The sequence below is a fragment of the Balaenoptera ricei genome, chromosome 6, assembly GCF_028023285.1.
Source record: "Balaenoptera ricei isolate mBalRic1 chromosome 6, mBalRic1.hap2, whole genome shotgun sequence".
Lineage (NCBI taxonomy): Eukaryota > Metazoa > Chordata > Mammalia > Artiodactyla > Balaenopteridae > Balaenoptera > Balaenoptera ricei.
In genome coordinates, this window is record NC_082644.1 from 35,151,159 (window position 1) to 35,175,571 (window position 24,413).

Below are 24,413 nucleotides of genomic sequence, written 5' to 3' on the forward strand. Positions count from 1 at the left end.
AAGAGAGGCCACGATAGTGAGAGGCCCGCGCACCGCGATGAAGAGTGGCCCCACTCGCCGCAACTAGAGAAAGCTCTCGCACAGAAACGAAGACCCAACACAGCCAAAAATAAATAAATAAATAAATAAATAATTTTTAAAAAATATCTATTACATTCCAGGTACAGAAACATTGCCAGCTCCCAGTTATTTGGTAAATATTCTGGAACACATTAGCAGAGCAAGGAGTAACATTTTTGAACATTATAACTAGGTGTGGCAGAGACTGTAGTGCTCACCAATCAATACCTGATCCCTGTGATCCTCTCTTCCTGCTGCGCACACCCCTGGAATACAGTCTCAGCCTCCCTTGCTGTCAGGTGGAGCCATGTGACTGGGTCCCAGCCAATGAGATGTGAGCATGTGATGTGTGCCACATCCAGGCCCAGCCCATAAGAACTTCCCACACTTTACAAAAATGAACTCAAAAGTGGATCACAGACTTAAACATAAAACATAAAATTATAAAACCTTTAGAAAAAAACATAGAAGAAAATCTTTGGAATCCAGAGCTAGGCAAAGAGTCCTTAGGCTTGACATAAAATCACAAACCATAAAAGGAAAAAAATCCTTTAGACTTCCTAAATTAGACTTCATCAAAATGAAAGCCTTTGTTCAGAGAAAGACTCTGTTAAGAAGATGAGAAGACAAACTACATACTGGGAGAAAATATTCGTAAACCATATATCCATATATCTAGAATACATACAAACCTCTCAAAACTCAGTAGTCAAAAAGCAAACAATCCAACTAGAAAATGGACAAAAAAACATGAAGAGAGACATTTCACTGGAAAGGATATACAGAATCAAATAAGCACATGAAAGATGCTCAGCATCATTAACCATTAGGGAAATGCAAATTAAAATGACAATGAGATAACCATACCAGAAAACAATTTGGTAGTTTCTTAAAAAAACAGAAACAAAAACAAAAAAACTAAACATGCAAATATCTTCTACCCTAGCGATTCCACCCGTGAGCATTTATCCCAGAGAAATGAAGACTTATGTACTTATGTTCACATAAAAACCTCTACACAAATGTTTACAGCAGCTTTATTCATAGTAGCCAAAAATTGGAAACAGCCCAGATCTCCTTCAGTGGGTGAATGGTTAACAAATTGTGGCACATCATACCATGGCACACTGTTCAGCAATAAAAAAGAACAAACTATTGCTACATGTAACAACCTGGAAGAATCTCCACAGGAATTATGCTGAGTGAAAAAAATCCAGTCTCAAAAAGTTACATACTGGGGCTTCCCTCGTGGCACAGTGGTTAAGAATCCACCTGCCAATGCAGGGGACACAGATTCGATCCCTGGTCCGGGAAGATCCCACATGCCGTGGAGCAACTAAGCCCATGCGCCACAACTATTGAGCCCGTGTGCCACAACTACTGAAACCCACGTGCCTAGAGTCCACAATCACAAGAGAAGCCACCGCAATGAGAAGCCCACACAGCACAACGAAGAGTAGCCCCCACTCGCAGCAACTAGAGAAAGCCCGCACATAGCAACAAAGACCCAACGCAGCCATAACTAACTAACTAATTAAATTTTTAAAAAGGTTACGTACTATATGATTTCACATATACAATATGATTGAAACGACAAAATTATAGAACTGGAGAACAGATTAGCTTGCCAGGGATTAAGGAGGAGATGGAGGTGGGAGGGAAGCAGGTGTGGTTGTAAAAGGGCAACATGAGGGATCCTTGTGTGATGGTACTGTTCTCTATCTTGACAGTATTGATGTCAGCACTGGCTGTGATCTTGAACTAGAGTTTTATAAGATGTTACCATTGGGAAAAACTGGGTGAAGGGTCCATGGGTTCTTTCTGTATTATTTCTTACAACTTCATGTAAATCTACGATTGTCTCAAAACAAGTTTAGTTACTGGACCCCCCAAATACCCCTAAGACACATGATCCAGTGATCTTCCATCACTGAGAAAGATTAACAGAGGAAGGCAAACCCCAAAGTGCCCCTGAATGGCCGTGTGCTGCAAAGTCACTCCCTCAACCTCCCATACTGGGCTGAGATGTAATCAAGAAAAAACTTTTCTTGTGTTAAAGCACTGATGTCTGGGGATTGTTTGTTACTGCAGTCACTTCTACTTCTACTTACCCTGACTAATGACACGTTGAGGATCTGGGACTTTAACCCAAATTCAGGTTCCACAGGGAACTGACAAGTTGTGCTGACTTTCCCATGATACTATTTTGGTCTCTACTGCTGAGAAATTACCCCATCTTTCTGCCTGTGTGCAAACCAGGGATTGACTCCCACTTCAGCACTTACTGGCGGTTGGAGTTTAAGTCACTGGACTTCTCTAAGCCGCATTCTCCTCTGCTGCAAGACTAGGGAGTAAAGAAGTGAGGTACATATACGTGTAATTACCTGTGCATCTGAGATTGGGGGTTGTGTGTCCAGCAGCCTCCTCCTTGTTCTCTTTGTGATCTGACTCTTCTGGTCTCGCAGTAATTCTCTATCTTAGCTCTGGAGCGACCTTTTCTAAAAATGGACCTGATCATTTGCCTCGGTTAAAAAACAACAATAATGACAATGACAAAATGGTAGTGATGCTGTTATTAATAATGATAGCTGCCATTCATCAAGCACTTATTATATTCCTAGAGACACTCATAAGCGACCTCAGCCTTCACCCTAGGGTTTGTGCTGGCATTTCCAAGCCCAGCACCTTCTGAACTGCTCTTCCCCCAACCCTCCTGGGCAGGTCATGCTCCACCAGGCAGCAGTTCTTCCCCTCAGCCCTCCACAACTTGCTCTTGGGGCACTGTGTCCCTCATTTGAGGCTGTGACCTCGGAAACATGTAGGTGGGGCCTGAGCTTTACCCGCTCCCGAATGGCTTTACATGCCAGGCACTGGGCACAGTTCTCGTGTACATCGTCTTACCTGGTTATACGAAATGTCCTTCTGTAGAATGGGAAATTCTGAGAGGCTCTTTCAAGGATGGGCTTCTAAAGCTAGGGGCCCCCCAGACCTCAGTCAGGCCACGATGAAGTTTCACTGGTTGTGCTAGTTTTCTATTGCTGTTGTAACAAATTACCACAAACTTAGTGGTTGAAAACAACATGAATGCATTATATCTTGCTGTTCTGTAGGTTCCAGGTCTCACTGGGCTAAAATCCAGGTGTCAGCTGGGCTGTGTGTTTTCCTGGAGGCTCTGCAGGAGAATCCCTTCCCTAACCTTTCCAGCTTCAAGAGGCCGCCCTCCTGCCTCGGCCCACGGCCCCTCCTCTGTCATCACAGCCACAGCAGTGGGTGGAGGGCTTTGAATATGGCATCACTCCAACTTCCTCTTCTGCCTCCTTCGTCCATTTAAGATTACACTGGACTTGTGATTGCATTGGGCCCACCTGGATAATCCAAGATATTCTCCCCATTTTAAGGTCTGTTTGTGAGCAACCTTAATCCTGTCTGCTACCTGAATTCCCTTTTGTCAGATAAGGTAACACATTTACTGGTTCCAGGGATTAGGAGGTAGCCATCAGACCTACCACACTGGTCCACAGCAAAATGAGAAAAATAACGATGTAATGATTTTCCTATGAAGCTATTTTTAGAAAAAAAATTGTAATTCTGAACGTATGCCTTTGCAATTTGAGGGAGAGGATGTTAAATAGTATGAAATGTCCTTTTGAGAAAAAACGAAAAGTTGGCAAACTGACATTTTCCTGGTCCATGAAGTTCCAACCTGTGGGAAACAATGCTCTGGGCCAAATAGTACCATGGGCATGCTTCCCCAGAGCATCACCTGCATGGCAGCCAGAGGCTGGCAACCTCAGGGTGCTACTGAGGGGACCAGGGGTCCTGAAGGACGCAGCCCAACTGAGAAACATGGAGACGTGAGGGTGTCGATGACAGGGGCTTATCATCCCATTCAGATCGGCTCCCTGATTAGTACTTGGGTTGGGCTGAGGAGTGGGGTCCCAGGCTGTGAGCAACCACGGGATGGCTGCAGGAGGCAAGCTGATATAACATGTGTCACGATCCTTAGCTGACAGGTGTTTGTCTAAGGCTAACGTGGGTCCATGGATGCAATCAGAGGGCTGTGTGGTTTTTGAGAAGCCACTCAACCTCTCTCAGCCTGTTTCCTTGTCGTCAATTAAAAAAAAGAGCATAATACCTTCCTTAAGGGCCTTATGAGGCTAAATGAGATCCTATACGAGAGGAATTTGTGTAGGCCACACACTTATACTATATAAGCAAATTAACAAATACCAGTTTTTAGCTTACCTGATAGAGAATACTCTTGATATTTTTGAGGGTTAAAAATAACTGTAATCTTTAACAAAATGTATTTCTTGGTTTTTGCCATTGTCATTTGTCTTTAGAGAAACAAGTTAAAGCAGACAACTTTAAAATAGCTTCTAAGTCAGCATTTCAGTTTCAAGATGTTGAGAGACAAATTCACTCAAGAGATGGGATAAAATCCAGCCATTAGCAAGCAGATGAATTTAGTTCAAATGTTGTGTGTTTATAATATTTTGAAAATGTTTAATGGTCTATTAGTTGTGCAGGTAAGGATTTACCTACTGGTGAGGGCTTTTAAAATATCAGCAAATGATTTGAAAGGTTAAAAAGAAAGAAAGAAAAATAAAAGGAGAGAAAAAGTTTGGTTTTGGTTGATTACCTTAAAAATCATATAAATGGCTTTTTAAACAGATAGTAAAATTAATATATAGATATTGATGGATATATAAAGAGATTATATAAAGGAGAAAATAATAGTCACTCTTATTCCCATGACCCAGAACGCTGCTAACATTTTGTTGTATTCCCTTCTGTTGTTTCCTTTTTAACCAGCAAGAATAAAGTGATTTTCATACTGTACTGCTATCCCATAGAATCCTACCAGCATAGACAAATGACTTTAGCTCAACAACAGAAAACCTTGTGGGTTTTTCTAATTATTACAGAATCTATATTTACCCTCCAATATTTCTAGATGTCCAGCAATATCTGCTTGGATTCCCCCTATATTTTCCATTTTTCCTCTCTCCTAGAAATTCCTTGAATCTTTCAGTACTCTCTACAGCACTGGTCTAAATGAACACAGCTTTTAGAACCACACTGGGGTTCATCCATGGCCACAGATGCTGAGGAACCCAAGGACAAGGAAGGCAGGGAGAGAAGGAGACACAAGTCCCGTTTCCCTTCTCCCTGTCCTTAGGCATTTATCTCATGACCACCGTGGTAGCATGGTGGCTGGGACTTGGCCCTTGTCCCACCTTCTTCTCACACTCCTGATCTGCTGGGGCCGGAGCACTAAACAACTTTACCAAACTCTCTTGTACCTGAATGTTTTCACATGAGTTCGAGTTAACCACTCAGATACATCTGAGACAGGCTTGAAAGATGGGAGTGAGGCAGGGTTGACGTCTGCGGTTTCTGCAGGCTTGCGGACATCAGGAGCCATGGGCGCCTTCCATTTAGCTGGGGTAGCTGGTAGCGAACAGGTGTGATTTCTGGAGCCTGCCTCTGTAGTGGCTGTTTCTTGATTACAGAAGAGGCAGCAGCCCTTTGGTGGCTCCATTCTGCAGAGTGGCTTTGAGAATCACCTCTGAAATCTCTCCCTAGAGGTGGTTTCAGAATCACCTCCCACTGATTTTACAAGCCATTTTGCTTAATTAAGCCCAACTCACTTACACTAGCTAGAGTGGATTCTATTCTCTGCAACTGAGCCCCCACTGATACAGCTATTCTACAGGATCGATCTATTTTGAGCATCTGCTATGAGTTCACATTGTACTAGGCAAGAAGTAGTCCATCAGAGAAGTACTAGAATGGCTCTCAATGTGCTGCACCAAAGTTACGTTAATCCTCTCCATTGCCTTAAGAGCAAAGTACTATTATCACTCCTATCATACAGAAGAGGAAATGGAGTCACAGGTGAATTAAATAACTTTCCTGAGAGATTTTGAAACCTGAACTCAAACAAGGGACCATAAATCTCTCTCTCCCATTATGTTTTTCCACATAGTCAGGCTCTTTTCCACCCCTCCCTTACACCATCCCCCAGCAGAATGATATTCCATAAGAAGCCTGTTTAGCTCTTAGAAACTGATTTCTTTATGTCCTGCATTTGAAGTCTGGAATATTAACCAAATAGTGCTACTGCAAAAGACATTCTCAGTCTGTTCCTAAAGCGGGCTGGAGTGTGCACTACATAGTTCTTGCTTTCTTTGTAGGGGAGATTAGCAGGGGGGGATTGCTCTTCTTTTCACTCCTCCACAGAGATAATTTATCACTCTTTGAAGAATTGTATGTTTCTGTGGTTTCTTGGTTTGGAACTGCAACAGACACTGAGACTTCTGCAAAATTTCAATTATTTTCTGCGTGGAATGCAACTGAATGCACTGATGTCTTCCAGAGAGTAGGTCAACAAGAATAATTTTCTAATAATTAGTCCTATGAATAACACAATTCTCAGAGCCCCCTTTCACTCAAGCCTTTCCATTGATGGTTTCAGTAGCTCCAGGTCAGGATTTCACTTTACACATCTAAGGCTCCCCGCCTCCCCACCCCTGTCCTGCTCCATCCAGCACAAAAAGAGGCAATGCAAACTTGACAGAAAGGAAAATGCCAAAACCACACATAAGAATCAGGCCTGGGTGTAGCACTCATCTGCCAAGTAAGAAATCTTTCCCCTGAGTGAGTCCTCCACAAACAAGGTCAGTCCCAAAAGCCCACACTACCTTAGCCAGGGAGGGGCCGATGGCGCCATTAAAAACTCTTGCCAGCGGTTACCTCAGACAATGTAAATACAAAACTGGTGCTTGTGTTTATTTAAAGTTATTGGCATCGGGCTCATTCCTGGTAGACAAGGATAATCTTGTTTACAGCAGCATCAGATGACGGACAAGACTCTGTATGACATAAATCAAATGATGCAGGGGGGGCATAGTTTAAACATCCTCCCCCCACCCCGCATAACAACTAGGGGCATAAACAACTTCCCTCAAGCAAAACAAATCCTGCCAAGACTCAAGCTGGAATTCATTTATTATACAGCTTCAAGTTGACTTGTTTCAACATTAAACAACTGCAAAAGCAGAGGGATAAGAACTGATGTCCAAGACCATTACAAGCCTGTCATTTTACTCCTAACATTTTTTGCAAAATGTGTTTTTGGCTCTGCTGTGTGTTTGTTTGGCAATATTCACTTTCCTGCAAATGCTGCCACTCGTGTCACTTCACAGGGAAGGTGTGGCTGTGGACTACGCATGCGTATAGACAGCAGAAAGGGTCAAGGGGGCCACCCGAAGAGTTGCCATTGTCCTTTCAAAGGCATTTGGCCTGGTGGATAAACCTGGACCTGGGAACCTTAGTGAATTTAATGATATAGAGACAGATATTAGGATTTCAGGGCAAATGTACAGAGCTCAAGTAAGGGTCTTGGCAATAAGCTCTGCCTCCTTCTGGGGTTCAGACTTGCTGGAACTGATGGCGAGGTCTTGCTGAGATTTACTCACATGAGGAACTATAGGGCCTCCTGGGAAAGACTCATGTCAGTGAAGATGGAATCTAGCAGACAAGCCAGTCCAGAGAAAAGAGTGGCCTTAGGCCTACCTGGTGACTCAGTAGCACAGACTCTCAGCAGGAGGTAGTGCCTGGGGAACACAGCAACCCCCAGAAAAAAGGGGGTGTGGCCAGGAGAAGGAAGAACAGCAGTGGTGGTGGCACACGGTGTGGGAGGGGCACCCGAGGATAAAGAAACACTGTGTATGGGAGGAGGAAACAGGACGTGAGGAGGAACAGGATCCTGCCTCTGACGGGGAGAACAGTAAATGAATGAAGAGTCCCCTCATCCCAGCACAGCACACGTGACACAGGAATAGGAGGCAGACCAGCTGGGAGGGGCCGGCAGGACTTTGTTTCTCTGAAGCCCGATTCCCATTCTGGGTTTTTCTCCCTTTGCTGTCTGTTTCTCCCCTAGGTTAGGACACGTCTTCATCTCAGCGTCCCTGGTATCCTGCAGATGGTGGGATTCGACACTGGGGATGACTCCATGCCCATCTGTGGCCTGCTCTCTCCTGGCCACACCATCTTCCTTGCAGCCCTCTTGGGGTGGGGGCATCCTGAGTGCCATCCTTGGCTCTGCACAGGCTGTTATGGCTCTACTCTTTGGAAAAACCTCCCTGAAGCCTCAAGCTACCCAGAGATGCCACCTTTACCCCCTGTCACCTATCGGCCTGACACTCCCCCATGCATGTTAAGACCTTTGGCATCTGAAGGTAGGTCTTTCTCTCCACCTTAAGTCCTGCCTCTGTCCTGACTCCCTTTTCTGTCCATGAAACTTAACTCCGCTGTCCTCAACTTTCCTTAACCTTCACCCTGTCCGCCTGAACATGTGCTCCTCAAACAAGAAATCCCACTACCTGACTCCCCTACACCTCACCCCCTCACCCCTACTCCTATACATATGCTCTTTGATTCCTCCAGGCCTGTGCCTTCTCCATCACCTTCTCACCTGAGAGGCGCTTCCCAGCCCTACTTCATTCTATTCTCATGCCACTAATGACCCTATTTTCCTGCCCCTTGACCTCTACCAGGGCCCACCTGCCAAACCCTGACCCTGGATCAGTCTCACTGTCTGCCTTCTCTGCTCTCACACTTGGGCAATATATTGGTTATCAATTGTTACTAACAAATCACTCCAAAGCTTAATAGCTTAAAATAGCAAACACTTAGTTTTCTTTATTTAGTCTCTGTGGGCTGAGCTGAGTGGCTGTGGTTCAGGGTCTCTTGGGAGGTTGCAGTGAAGATGTTGGCCAGGGTTGCAGTCATCTGAAGGCTTGACTAGGGCTTTAGGGTCTGCTTCCAAGGGCTCCCTGTGTGGCTATTGACAGGAGGCCTCAGCTCCCGCCACAAGGACCTCTCCATAGGGTTGCTTGAGCATCCTCAGGACATGACAGCTGGCTTCCCCCAGAACAAGTGATCCAAGAAGGAGAAAGAGCAAAGGAGAAGTCACAAATCTTCTGTGACCTAGAATTGGAAGTCACACACTGTCACTGGCACTTCTGCTACATTCTATTCCTTAGAAGCAAGTTGCTAAGTCCAGCCCATCCTCAAAGTTAGGGGAATTAGACTCAACCTTTTGAAGGGAGGAGTGTTGGGAGCATGTGGACATTTTTAAAAAGCACCACAACTCACTTCATTCCTTTCCTCTCATGACAGCAATCACTCCACTTTCCTGCCTCCTTGACTACAGTCAGAGCAACTTGTGAAAACTTGACTGGGATCAATCTTGTCATCCACCATCTCTTCCGTGCATGGGCAACTGAGCCCTGATGAAGAAAAATCTCACAAATGGGCGATGGGGTTCATGCTGACGCATTTTCTCCAACCTCACTGGGCTCTTCCTGCTTCTGGTGCATCTTCTCTGCCGCCCTAGGTGACTCTCACTGCTGTTTCTTGGTGGCACATCCAAAGTCCGCCTCCCTCCTCCGGACCCTCACACCACATGCTCTCAGCAGGCAGTTGCCTCCCACTTCATTGATGGCATCAGCTTCCTCCCTCTTTCACAAATGAACCTGTATCATAAACTGCCTTCCCTCCTTTCTTAGGGGAAAAGGGGCTTCTCTCCTTTATTCAAGCTTGACCATGCCTGATCCAATGCCCTATTCCTCCAGCAATCAGCACAGATTCCTCTCAATCCTTCACCTTTCTACTGGGTTCCCCTGCCCCTCTCACCCCCAAACTAAGAACAAACTCATGTTTGTTCCAACCTTTTTTTTTAAAAGGTGAGACAAAATAACAATCCACCCTTGGCCCAGTCTCCCCCCTACAACACAAGACACCCATAGTTGGACGGTCTTTTGTCTCTTCTACTTCACAGTTGAGCTTCTAGAAAGGGTGGTCTGCACTCTTGGTCTCTTCTTCCACCCTTCCCACCACCACCCACCTCTCAACCCTTGGCAACCTAGCTTTCCCCTCCCTGGCTTCCATGATGCCCTGGGGGCCACCACACAGCCAGCTCCACAGATTATCCTGTCTTGTGTGGCCTCCACGTAGCCCTGGACTCCCTGTCGAAACGTCATTCCCTCTGACACTCTCTCCTCATTCCTGTCTGTCTCCTCATTCTCCTCTGGCTCCTTTCTTTCTTCCTAGAATGTTCTTGGTCTCTCTGAGGTATCTCACCAAACTCATGTCACCTTTGCCCTGGCCTTCCGCAGCTGCACTTCTAGCCCCGTCCTTGTTAAGGAATTCACAACTTACTGCCCAGCGGTCCATGGCCCTGCTCCACCTGGATGTCACATGCGAACCTTGACCTTGACACGTCCAAAGCTAGACTGATCGCATTTCCTCCCAAACTTGGCATCCCTGTCCACCTGGTCACTCAAACCAGAACCTGGGAGCCTTCCGTCTTACCCCCCATATGACCAATCAATTAAGTAATCTTGGGAAACAAACAAAACAATAATAATTACAAAAGTGGCTGAGGCCATAGTGCCGGGGTTCACAGCTGCCTCGGCCACCTCCTGACCTGCTGGCATGGGGCAAGGCCCGTCACCTCTGTGCCTCTGCTTTCTCCTCAGTAAACTGGGCATAATAACAGTATCTACTTCATAGGGATGTTGTGCTGGTTTCATGATGAATGCACGTAGTGCCAGAGAGTAAGAGCTCAGTAAAGTCTTGCTCTGACCATCACTGCTCTTCACCCCCAGGGATAGACATGGCCTAGGAGTGCTACTCAAGGTCTGGTCCACAGACTGGGGCCAGTTTGGGAAATACTTGTCATTGGCTTGCAACGAGATAAGTTCAGAAGTTGAGAGTAAGCGTGTTAAACTGTTTTAAACTGTTTTAACCCTGAAGTGTTCTAAACTGTTATAGGGTCTGATGGATAATTTTATACAGGTTGAATCTAATGATGAGAAATTGGGGCTTCATCTCACACCCATTGGGGCCACTATCAAAAGACCAGAAGATAACAAGTGCTGGTGAGGATGTGGAGACATTGGAACACTGTGCACTGTTGGTGCAGATGTAAAATGGTGTAGCCACTGTGGAAAAGAGTATTGCAGTTAGTAAAAATTTTTTTAAAAATTACCATACAATTGGCAATTCTACTTCTGGGTATATCCCCCAAAGAATTGAAAGGAGGGATTGAACAGATATTTGTACACCCATATTCATAGTATCATTATTCATTAGCCAAAAGATAGGTGAAACCCCGGTGTCCATTGTAGGATTAAAGGATAAACAAAATGTAGAATATTATTCAGACTTAAAAAGGAAGGAAATTCTGCCACATGCTACAACATGGATGAAATCTGAGGGCATTATGTTGGGTGAAACAAGCCAGACACAAAAGGACAAGTACTGTATCATTCCACTTGAATGAGGTACCCAGAGTAGTCAAATTCAGAGACAGAAAGTAGAAGGGTGGTTGCCATGGGCTGGGGCAAGAGAGAACAGAAAGTTGTTTAATGGGTAGTTTCAGTTTTGCAAGATGGAAAAGTTCTGGAGATTGGTTGCATAACAGTGTGACTGTACTTAATACTGCTGAACTATATATGATGAAAAATGGTTAGGATGGTAAATTTTATGTTGTGTATATTTGATCCCAATTTAAAAACTGTTTTGATAAAAAATTAGGGCTTATATTTTGTATGTTCTTTTAAAATTTTACTTTCTCTGGTAATATGTTTTATAAAAGTATCTGTCCAAGAAGGATTGGAAACAAAACAAACGGGTCTTCCAGTGCATACTACAGATGCTTCCAGAAGTTCTGCCCTGGGTCAGGCTCTCCACCCTTCCTTACTGGTTTGCCTGCCTGCACTCTCACCCCTCTCCAATCCATTTCTCACCCTGTGGCCACAGTGATCTTTCTAAAGGGCAAGTCTAACATTGTGTCTGTCTTGGGCAAAGTTGTTCAGTCGTTTTTTGCTTGCTTTGAGAAAAACCTCCAACTCCTCATCTGGGCACTCCTCTGGGCTCCAGTCTGTGCCCTTGCCCAGCCTCACGGCTCCTCACCCATGGATGGATCTGCCAATCTTCTGAGCATCCCAGGGGGCTCTGCATCTCCTGGTGGGGGCACTGGCTGCCCTTTTGCTTGTAATGCCTTTGCCTCTGTGTCCCATCCACCTAATTCTGGCTTGCCTGTCAAAGGCCATCTTTTCCCAGAAGCCTCCTCTGAAAGTCTAGGAAACCACTAGGAGTATGATTAACCATGGGAAAATGAGCTTCCTTGGCATGGACACGAATTTAAGAAGCTGTAAAGTAAGAGGTCAGGCACTTTGATGTGCTATAGGAGGGAAGCTTTAGGCAAGCCACTACTTGACACTCCCCAAATGATGCCTGGAAGGTCCTCCGCCACTTGCCATGTGTTTTTGTGTCTCTCACTGTTTCCTCCTCCAGATTCTTTAGCAAATCAGGGGTTCTTCAAAGCCAGCGGGCTACAGGCATGTGGCTGGTGTCAGACAACAGGGCCCTGAGGGTGTGAACCTCTGGGGACTCCCAGCCGGGCCCCGCCCTGTCCCCACCCTGCGCCGCATGGAGAGGGCAGACAGTGCAGGGTCCCCTGGGCCTGTCAGGCCCCTGAAGGTTGCTGTCTTTCCTTTCAACTTGGGAGAAGAGAGAGAGGCTTCAGGACAGGTTTCGGATGTGCTTCCCAGCGAGTGGGGAGTGGCCCGGGCAGAGCTGGCTGCCACAACTCAGCAGCTGGGCTGCGCGGACAGCTGGCCCTTCCATGGCTGCTTCCCGCCCGAGGTCCTGCAGTGGCCTTGACCTCCCTGCTCCATCCTGCATGGGGGTTGGGGCTTCCTGCCAGTGCTGGCTCGCACCCTGCTTGGGGTGCCTAGATTCAAACCATGTGCCCAAACCCCCAAATACATTTTTGTAATCTGTCCAAATGATAACTGCTGACAGAAAGGGGCATCTCTTTTATTTTGTGATGGCTACAAGAAGGGGCAGTGTCGTCCCAAGGCCAGCATTCCTTCCCGGATACCTAGTTCCCAGCCTCTTCCTGTGTGGGGCAATTCTTCAAATAGCAAAAAAAAAAAAAGAGAAAAAAAAAATTATTATATGAAGACCCAAAGTAGAAATTAGGAATTATCTATGGTTTCCTGTAATCCTCTCAGGTATAATATGTCAGATTCAAACTGGAAACTATGTCTGGGATGAAATCCTACTTGAAACAGTTTTTTGTGGTTCACAGTAATGACTAGGGACTGGCAGGTTTACACAAACAAAATGAATATTATAATTTTGTGGGTAAGCAAATAAATTACTTTTATAGGATTTAGGCACTTTCCATGGAAGCTTTATCTAAAAATGCACTTATGCATAAAGGTTGCTAAATAGCCAACTTGTGACTCTTGAGGCCTGGTTCTTTGATTAAACAGGAAGTGGGGGCCGTGCCTCTGCAGGCTTTCTGATTAAATAGGGAAATACAGAATGCTTGATAAGTAGAAAGATTCTTGCTTGATTTGTAAGCCAGCTGGGAGCCTTGAGACTTTGGGATTTGACCTACATACAAGGGAATTGCCCTTTTCACAGGCCATCAAGTACCTGATGGAGTCTGTGGAGGACAATGACATTTTAGAGGTGGTCAGCATTGTATCTTGGCCACAGAGAAGCTCTCTCTGGCCCTGCCAGCCCCAGGCTCTCCATGAGATCTCTGCTGTTTTTAAATTGCTGCAAGGTATAATGGGGTTCTTTCGAGTTTTCATAGCTCTGAAGCATGACATTACTGACATATAAAAAGGCTCCGGAAGGATGACTATCAAAGCTGAAGGGCTGTGTTTGTATGAGTACCCAAACAAACCCGCCAGGGAGATATATGGTGGGAGACAAACTTGGAATCTGAGGCAAAGATAAACAAGCCAGTTTCAGCGCCAGAGCCAAATCACCGCCGGGGCTCCTAGGAAATGTTCTCTGAGGAGCTGGCACTGGCACAAACCCTCTGGGGAGAGAGAGGCTATGGAAACAGAGCCTGAGCGAGATGCTACGTGCAGGTTCCACTTAGCAGGCCTCGCTCAGCCCAGTTCCCGTTGCCCCAAGTGAAATGGATCTGCCCTTTCCTGGAGGCTCCAGTGGGAGACATGCTCAGATCTGGGGTCCCTGGCTCTTCCTTGGTGAAGGGAGGTATGTGTAGCGCTGGCCTTGGGGCCCAGGGTATGTGTGGAAGGTTCCCAGTGCGAAATACCCAGACCCAGCCTGGGAGCTTTGAGGAAGGGGAATGTGGAAGCTGTCAGCCCCTCTCTGCCCCCAGGCATACGCATCCCTTAGCTGCAGGCCCCTGGACAGACCTGCATCATGTCAATGACCCGTATTGTGCCACTGATGAGTTGAGGGCCCTGAGATTTCATTTTTCTACCCTTATTTGATTCAAATGTTGTCCAAAGTAAGTTGGATCTTAAAAAAAACTGGTGGAAATGTTGTTTGCTCTTAATGTGGATGGTGGATGGCCAGCCTGCCCTTCCTGGGGTGGGCCTGGGGCAGGGGGCAGGTGGGAGGGCAGTCAGGTCTGCAGTGGCCAGGGAAGGCTTTTGTCAGTGCGGAGCTGAACCAGGCAGTGGGTGCCCAGGGATGGAGAGCAAAGAGGGCTCAGGGCTCTACACACTTCCTTTCTATTTGTAAACAGTTATGTAAGCACATATGCAAGCTGGTTGCTGCCCTGAGGTTTTAGGCAGGTAGCCCAACCATCCCCTGGGTCCTGGTGCTTGGGCACCTCAGCTTTATAGCATTTGGAAGGCAACTTGATTGGAGCAGGCTGTGGACTTTGCTGATGCGGGTAAATTATTTTTTGTTGGATTCAAGCCCTCCTTTGCTTGTTGAGAAAGGGAGAAAATTTGTTCTGGATGAGTACTGGCAGCAGATACGTCATTCTGGTTATTTTGGATGACTCCAGGCACTCATCACAGATCTCTGGGTGCCCTTGGTATACAATCATCTATTCAGGCCCTGGGTCAAGTGTCACCTCCTTAAGGGGAGAACTTCTCTGACCAGTCTTCCTAAAAACCAAACAAACAAAAACCAAACAACATAAAATGACCCATCCTGGCCTATTTCATTCATACCACCTTAACTCTATCTGGAAATATTTATTTCTTTGCTTGTTGATTATCTCTGTCTCATTAGACATGAGCTCCATGAGAGCACAAACCTTGTTTGTATGGTCACTGCTCTATCCTTGGCATCTAAAACTATGCCTGAAATATAGCAGGTGCTTAAAAAAAATTGTGGAATGAATGAATGTACTTTGAAATGTACACAGGATTTGTTTTTATCAGGTTGGTAAGACACGTGGAAATGACTGTCATTAAAGAAGAAGTCTATACTCACAGATCCCTAGAAACTGGAGGCATAGCAGGGCCATGTGGGGAAGCACCAGGGTCCATCAGGAGGCAGAAAGAGAGGGTAAAGCATGGGCTTTAGGAGTGTATTGCCTCTAGGAGTGTAAAATCCAGATAGAGGAGGTGGTTTGGAGTGTGGGCTCTGGATGGGTTAGTTTGCATATGAAAGATATGCAGGTAAGTTGTTTGCTGTCTGGAGGAATTAGCTAATCCTGGGAGGTGCAGTCCCTCACTGGGTCCCCAAAGTCCTGAGATGTCAAAGTATCATAAAATATAGACAACATAAAACATGATTAATACAGAATGACTCTTTGACATGCATAGAAATGTAAAAGTTATGGGTACAGATGTTTAGACAAATGTGATAACCAAACACAGAGTGAGCTAAGACAACTGGGGCTATCATATTGGAGCTATCATTTATATTGGTCCTGAAATCAACATGTTCCCTCTGGGTGGTTTTGCCAATGGAATTGTCAGCGGGGAATGACCTTTTCTGACACCACCCCTCCAAAATTTTTTACTGAAGTATAACATACATACAGAAGAATGCATCCATCATAAGGTACAGGCTCATGAATGTTCACAAAGTGAGCACACCCAGGAAACCAGCCCTCTTGTACCCTGTTCATTTCCAATGGCAACCACCATCCTGACGTCTAATAGCATTGGTTAGTTTTGCCTGTTTTTTACCTTCATAAAAAAGGATTCATATTATGCCTCACTTTTTGTCTAATTATATTTGTGAAATTCATGCATATTATTGCCCATGTGGAAGACAGTCCATTCTCATTGCTGTACGGTATCCCATTGTAGGGATACACCACAATTTATTTATCCATTCAAATGTAAGGGGTGTTCGGGAAACTTCCAGTTTGGGACTCTGGCCCCTCCACTGACTTTTTGCCCACTGGTGTGTCAGGCAGCATTTCAGTTTTGACCAACAGAACTTACACTGGACAACTTGGTTCAAAAAGGTGGGTTTATTGGAACCATTCTAAGGAGCTCACAGAATAGAAGGAAGAGAGGGAACAGCCAGGCTTTGAAAAGGATGTGAGTCAGGTCTCCCCCTACTAGCGGGGGGATCTTGGTAGGGAGAACTTGTGGATGACCTCTTTAGGTGGAATAGTTAGTTGTCCCACCTGCATAGAGCAAAGTTTTCTACCTGTTGTGTGAACACTAGTGGCCCACAGGAATTTTATAGTGTGGCATGGAAAAAAAAAAAAAGGCCCTATGGCTAAGGCAGTTGAAAAAAGTGGTTAAAAAGGTTATGCTTCTCAGGACCTTTAATATAACAGAGTATATATTAACTTTCCAGGAGAGCAATATTTCTCAAACTTGACTTTTTTCATGGAGCATCAACTTCTATCTTAAGGGATACTAGTGTTCCAAGTAAGACAGCTTTGGGATATGTTTATGCAGAGCAGAGCGTGAATGAATGGGGTAGTAGAAAATAAACTTCGGGCTGAATTTTTAATGCAAAGAGGGATTTGGGATGTTTTTTCTAGAAAATAGAGAACTTTGAAAAGTGTTACAATAACAACATTATTTTGTGTGTTTTACAGTTTACAGAGTATCTTCAAGTACATTACTCCAGTCAACTCTGAGGGTGGGAGTTATTAGTCCAGATTACAGAATTGATTATTGATGTAATGTGCTCTGAGAAAGCTGAGGGTTGGAGGGACAGAGGAGGACTGAGGCTCAAGTGCAAAACTGAATCAAGCTGTCAGAGGACTCTCTGATAGTTGCCAATTTGAGACTGGGTTCTAGATCAGGATTGTAATTTAAGTCATGGGTGTGGGTGAGATCACCTGGGAGAATGTGGAACAGAAGATCTAAGAGTAAGGCTTGGACAATACCCATGTATAAAGGTCACGTGGATGAAGATGAACCTGCAAAGAATTCTCAGAAAGAACATCCAGTGACATCTCAGGTAAACCAGGAAAATACTGAGATACAGAAGCCAAGGCAAGATAGAGTCTCAGAAGAAGGGACGGGTCAAATATCTTGATGTTCAGAGAAGTCAGGTGAGATCAAGGCTGGAGGACGACCCTGGGTTTATTGCCACAGTGGCCATGGTCACATGTCAGTACACCACTCAGATCCCCCTGCCAGGGAGGACCTGGCCCAAGGAGTGCAGTTTCTGACACCCTCTAGCTGTGGTGCCCTCAGGATCTGCCTCAGCATTTGAACAAGGCCTGTTCCTCCAGGGCAGCCCTCAACCAGTGGCTGACCAGAGTGGTAGTGCTAGGGCTCAGACTCCCCGAAGCCCAGTGTCCTTCCTACCCTCTCCCCTTCCTGCCCTCTCTTCCTTTACAGGTGTCAGATCTACATCAAAGCGTGGTAGAGGGCTCTCCCTGCCTGCTCCTTCTTCCTGCTTTATCTTTCACAGGTGTTAGCCCCAATGAAACACCTCTAACTCTATCTCAGAGCCTGCTTCTAGAAGTACCTGAATTGACACAGTGGCCATTGGTGACTTCAGTGAGAGATGTTTAGATAGAATTATGAGGCTGGAAGCCAGACTAGGGTGAATTAATATTGAGTAGAAATTGATAAAATGGAACCAGAGTGTATAAACAATTTTAGGAGGCTTGGATGGCCCAAATGCTTTAGGCCATTCGAGGACAGAAACTTTTTGTAAGTATCCTGTAGTCCTCAGAAGAGGTGAGAACCATAAAAAAGAAAATCAAAGTAATAATGATGAATCATTTTCTCTTTTGTAGGTACATCTTTCTCAAAGCTGTATTTTTTTGGATGTCTTTGCATAAAGGACCACCCAAAGAAAAGCAAGTTGATTAACATTGCCTCCTCTTTTCCATTTATTGGAAAGTCTTCAACTCCTCACTTTCTTTACCACCCTTACCAGATGATACAAAAACTGTTCAAAAGCCCTTTAGGATATGAAAGAATTAATAAGGTGCTGAAATCAGCACTTTTCAGAAAAAGATAAACTTAGGGTTTTTTTTCCCCCCAACAGAAGCTACCAAAAGGAAATTCTGGTATGCACTTCAGATAGATGGAAAAAGGGATGGACGGTCAAAGAAGCAATAAGGATTGATGAACAAAGAAAATAAAAATATGGACATAAATGTAAACAGAATTACCTGTATCAAACCCAAATAACAATAATGTTCTGTGGGGTTTTTAAAGAGATAAAACATAATAAAAAGAGCACACAATTTGGGAAGGGAGACTCAGAGTTAAAATGTTCTAAGGTCCTTGAATTTAAGGAGGAGGATAAAAATATTGATTACCCACAGATTTGGTCTGTTTAGTACGCATGCTAAAATGTTTAGGGAAACAAAATAAGGGAAGTAGCGTGTTCAGCTTTTACCCAAGGAGAGATAAAAACCGAAATGATAAAAATACTCCACTGTTTCCAAGGCTCAGGCAGATCTCTTTCCTGGAGTGTACACTTGATATATGGACTCCTGGGTCTGAGGGGTGGCCAAAGGGTATGTATTCGGTGGAACTAGAAGTTATATGCACAGAGCTGGGATGTCCACACAGTTACATGTGAGGCCCCTCTCAGTGACTAATGGAGCCATGGGCAGGGAGAGAAGGAGGGTAAGCTGTAGGCTGGAGCCTCCACATGCAATGCTACCCAGGCCCCACAAGTGTTAGGAAAGGAAGGAAAGAAAAAAGGAAGGAAGGAAGGAAGGAAGGAAGGGAGGAAGGAAGGGAGGGAGGATGGAAGGAAGGAAGGGAGGGAGGAAGGGAGGAAGGCCATTTAAGAGTGCCAACTCTGAATACCACTCATCTTGACCTGGAATGGAACTGCAGGGTCAGCCATTGGTTAAGAGTCGCCAGGGCAGAGGAGGGTCAGGCACTGCTGACTCTGACTCCTAAGTGCAGGAGTATGAAATCCAGGCTCTCTGGCCTCAGGTTAGGATGGCTGTGGGTACAACTTAGCCTCCAGAGTCCCCAGCAAATTCAGATTGAAGCTACATCCACTGGATGCAGCCTGAAATCACATCCTTGCTTGGCTTCCTGCCTCCTCCCCCTCCCCTGGTGGCACTTCTTTAATATATCACATGCAGACCAAACCTTGTCCCAGACCCACTTCTGGAGAACTGGACATAGGCTGAGGAATCTCATGAGCAAAAGCATGGTGTATGTGTGGTGTGTGTGGTGTGTGTGTGTGTTGTGTCTATCTGGTGTGTGTGGTGTGTGTGTGGTGTGTTTATGTGGTGTGTGTGTTGTGTGTGTGTGGTGTGTATGTGTGGTGTGTTTATGTGGTGTGTGTGTGTGGTGTGTTTATGTGGTGTGTATGGTGTGTATGTGTAGTGTGTTTATGTGGTGTGTGTGGTGTGTTTATGTGGTGTGTGTGTGTCGTGTGTTTGGTGTGTGTGTGGTGCGTGTATGTGGTGTGTGTGGTGTGTATGTGGTGTGTGTGGTGTGTGTGTGTGGTGTGTGTGTGTGGTATGTCTATGTGGTATGTGTGGTGTGTTTATGTGGTATGTGTGGTGTATTTATGTGGTGTGTGTGGTGTGTGTGTGGTGTGTTTATGTGCTGTGTGTGGTGTGTGTGTGTGGTGTGTTTATGTGGTGTGTGTGGTGTGTGTGTGGTATGTGTATGTGGTGTGTGTGTGTGGTGAGTGTTTGTGGTGTGTGTGGTGTGTGTGTGTCATGTGTGTGGTGTGTGAGTGTGGTGTGTGTATGTGGTATGTGTGCTGTGTGTGTGTGCTGTGTGTGGTGTGTGTGTGGTGTATAGTCTGTATAGTATACATGTATGTGTTGGTATGTGTTACTAACTCTGGCGTGTGAAGTGGCAGGTAATGGGCTTGGGGCAAAGTCAGCCCATCTGACACTGTTTGTTTCAAGGGTATTCTATCTTCTCTCCATTTGATGCCCCAGAAGAGGTGACTGGGGAGAACTCTCCCACCTTCTCCCATAGCTATGTCTCTTCCCCTGCTGGTGATTCCTGCTCCCAGTCTCCCTTCTCTTTGCCCTTCTCCCCTGTGCCAGTTATTAAGCTCCCAATCCAGTCAGCTCTGCTCTGCTCTGTCCTGTGGGACCATCAAAGGACTCTGACCCTCCCCTCTGTCACTGGCCCCGTTGGCTCTGCCAATAGGGGGCACTAGAGGGAGACTGCAGAGCTGCAGCCAGAAGCAGACCATGCTCCCTTCCTTTTTTTTAATTAAAAAAAAATTTTTTTGGACATCTTTATTGGAGTATAATTGCTTTACAGTGGTGTGTTAGTTTCTGCTTTATAAACATGCGTATCAGCTATACATATACATATATCCCCATATCACCTCCCTCTTGCATCTCCCTTCCACCCTCCCTATCCCACCCCTTTAGGTGGTCACAAATCACCAAGCTGATCTCCCTGTGCTACGTGGCTGCTTCCCATTAGCTATCTATTTTACATTTGGTAATGTATATATGTCCATGCTACTCTCTCACTATGTCCCAGCTTACCCTTCCCACTCCCTGTGTCCTCAAGTCAATTCTCTACATATGCCTCTTTATTCCTGTCCTGCCCCTAGGTGCTTCAGAACCTTTTTTTTTCTTTTTTTTAGATTCCATATATATGTGTTAGCATAAGGTATTTGTTTCTCTTTCTGACTTACTTCACTCTGTATAACAGACTCTAGGTCCATCCACCTCACTACAAATAACTCAATTTCATTTCTTTTTATGGCTGAGTAATATTCCATTGTATATATGTGCCACATCTTCTTTATCCATTCATCTGTTGATGGACACTTAGGTTGCTTCCATGTCCTGGCTATTGTAAATAGAGCTTCAGTGAACATTGTGGTACATGACTCTTTTTGACCTATGGTTTTCTCAGGGTATATGCCCAGAAGTGGGATTGCTGGGTCATATGGTAGTTCTATTTTTAGGTTTTTAAGGAACCTCCATACTGTTCTCCATAGTGGCTGTATCAATTTACATTCCCACCAACAGTGCAAGAGGGTTCCCTTTTCTCCACACCCTCTCCAGCATTTATTGTTTGTAGATTTTTTGATGATGGCCAGTCTGACCAGTGTGAGATGATATATCATTGTAGTTTTGATTTGCATTTCTCTAATGATTTGTGATGTTGCGCATACTTTCATGTGTTTGTTGGCAATCTGTATATCTTCTTTGGAGAAATGTCTATTTAGGTCTTCTGCCCATTATTGGATTGGGTTGTTTGTTTCTTTGATATTGAGCTGCACGAGCTGCTTGTAAATTCTGGAGGTTAATCCTTTGTCAGTTGCTTCATTTGCAAATATTTTCTCCAATTCTGAGGGTTATCTTTTCGTCTTGTTTATGTTTTCCTTTGCTGTGCAAAAGCTTTTGAGTTTCATTAGGTCCCATTTGTTTATTTTTGTTTTTATTTCCATTTCTCTCCGAGGTGGGTCAAAAAGGATCTTGCTGTGATTTATGTCATAGAGTGTTCTGCCTATGTTTCCCTGTAAGAGTTTTATAGTGTCTGGCCTTACATTTAGGTCTTTAATCCATTTTGAGTTTAGTTTTGTGTATGGTGTTAGGGAGTGTTCTAATTTCATTCTTTTACATGTAGCTGTCTAGTTTTCCCAGCACCACATATTGAAGAAGCTGTGTTTTCTCCATTGTATATTCTTACCTCCTTTATCAAAAATAAGGTGACCATATGCGCATGGGTTTATCTCTGGGCTTTCTATCTTGTTCCAGTGATCTATATTTCTGTTTTTGTGCCAGTACAATAGTGTCTTGATTACTGTAGCTTTGTAGTATTGTCTGAAGTCCGGGAGCCTGATTCCTCCAGCTCCGTTTTTCTTTCTCAAGATTGCTTTGGCTATTCGGGGTCTTTTGTGTTTCCATACAAATTGTGAATTTTTTTGTTCTAGTTCTGTGAAAAATGCCATTGGTAGTTTGATAGGGATTGCATTGAATCTGTAGATTTCTTTGCATAGTATAGTAGTTTTCACAATGCTGATTCTTCCAATCCAAGAACATGGTATATCTCTCCATCTGTTGTGTCATCTTTGATTTCTTTCATCAGTGTCTTACAGTTTTCTGCATACAGGTCTTTTGTCTCCTTAGGTAGGTTTATTCCTAGGTATTTTATTCTTTTTGTTGCAGTGGTAAATGGGAGTGTTTCCTTAATACCTCTTTCAGATTTTTCACCATTAGTGTATAGGAATGCAAGAGTGCATTAATTTTGTATCCTGCTACTTTACCAAATTCACTGATTAGCTCTAGTAGTTCTCTGGTAGCATTTTTAGGATTCTCTATGTATAGTATCATGTCATTTGCAGACAGTGACAGCTTTACTTCTTCTTTTCCGATTTGGATTCCTTTTATTTCTTTTTCTTCTCTGATTGCTGTGGCTAACACTTCCAAAACTATGTTGAATTATAGTGGTGAGAGTGGACAACCTTGTCTTGTTCCTGATCTTAGAGGAAATGGTTTCAGTTTTTCACCATTGAGAACAATGTTGGCTGTGGGTTTGTCATTTATGGCCTTTATTATGTTGAGGTAAGTTCCCTCTATGCCTAGTTTCTGGAGGATTTTTATCATAAATGAGTGTTGAATTTTGTCAAAAGCTTTTTCTGCATCAATTGAGATGATCATATGGTTTTTCTTCTTCAATTTGTAAATATGGTGTATCACATTGATCGATTTGCGTATATTGAAGAATCCTTGCATTCCTGGGATAAAACCCACTTGATCATGGTGTATGATCCTTTTAATGTGCTGTTGGATTCTGTTTGCTAGTATTTTGTTGAGGATTTTTGCATCTAAGTTCATCAGTGATATTGGCCTGTAGTTTTCTTTCTTTGTGACGTCTTTGTCTGGTTTTGGTATCAGGGTGATGGTGGCCTCGTAGAGTGAGTTTGGGAGTGTTCCTCCCTCTGCTATAATTTGGAAGAGTTTGAGAAGAATAGGTGTTAGCTCTTCTCAAAATGTTTGATAGAATTCGCCTGGGAAGCCATCTGGTCCTGGGCTTCTGTTTGTTGGAAGATTTTTAATCACAGTCTCCATTTCAGTGCTTGTGATTGGTCTGTTTATATTTTCTATTTCTTCCTGGTTCAGTCCTGGAAGGTTGTGCTTTTCTAAGAATTTGTCCATTTCTTCCAGGTTGTCCATTTTATTGGCATATAGTTGCTTGTAGTAATCTCTCATGATCCTTTGTATTTCTGCAGTGTCAGTTGTTAATTCTACTTTTTCATGTCTAATTCTATTGATTTGAGTCTTCTCCCTTTTTTTCTTGATGAGTGTGGCTAATGGTTTACCATTTTTTTAATCTTCTCAAAGAAACAGCTTTTAGTTTTATTGATCTTTGTTATTGTTTCCTTCATTTTTTTTCATTTATTTCTGATCTGATCTTTATGATATCTTTCCTTCTGCTAACTTTGGGGTTTTTTTGTTCTTCTTTCTGTAATTGCTTTAGGTGTAAGGTTAGGTTGTTTATTTGAGATGTTTCTTGTTTTTTGAGGTAGGATTGTATTGCTATAAACTTCCCTCTTAGAAGTGCTTTTGCTGCATCCCATAGGTTTTGGGTCGTCATGTTTTCATTGTCATTTGTTTCTAGGTATCTTCTGATTTCCTCTTTGATTTCTTCAGTGATCTCCTGGTTATTTAGTAGTGTATTACATAATAGTTCAAGTATTACATAATAGTTCAGTTCACAGAAATAAAAAGCAGGGATTCACTTGAGCAAATGGTAATCAGATGGTTCCTGTTTACCGTCTCGAGTGTCTGCCCATCTTACCTAGGTCATAGAAAGGCCAGTGGAGAGGAATCACCCCTAAGTCGTAGACAGGAAATGGGGGCTAGGGACTCTTGTGGTGCCAGTGTGGGTCCTGGAAAGGGAGCAGGTGCTGTGGGTCATTCCATCCCTGATAGGAATGTCAGGGCTTTCTGCAGTGGTGGAGAAATTGACTGGGGGCCGCATGGGGAGTGGGGGAGGACTGCCTGACTCCAAATTGCCTCTGCTACTCATAAGCTGTGTGATCCTCTGTGCCTCAGTTTCTTCCTTCATAATAATAGATGATAATAATAATAGATAACAATACTTAATAATACCTATCCGGAAGGGTTGTTGGGCAGTCAAATGAGAATA

At 44.2% G+C, this 24,413-nt stretch overlaps 1 protein-coding gene across 2 annotated transcripts in view; it reads right to left on the reverse strand.

Moving 5' to 3' along the window:
- The window catches only part of ERCC6L2 (ERCC excision repair 6 like 2), a 202,292-nt gene that overhangs the window by 13,926 nt on the left and 163,953 nt on the right, over nt 1–24,413 (reverse strand). For both annotated transcript variants that reach the window (XM_059924459.1, XM_059924458.1), the window contains exon 19: nt 2,445–2,582. In XM_059924459.1, coding sequence (XP_059780442.1) covers nt 2,445–2,582 — 138 coding nt within the window. The remainder of the gene's footprint in view (nt 1–2,444; nt 2,583–24,413) is intronic.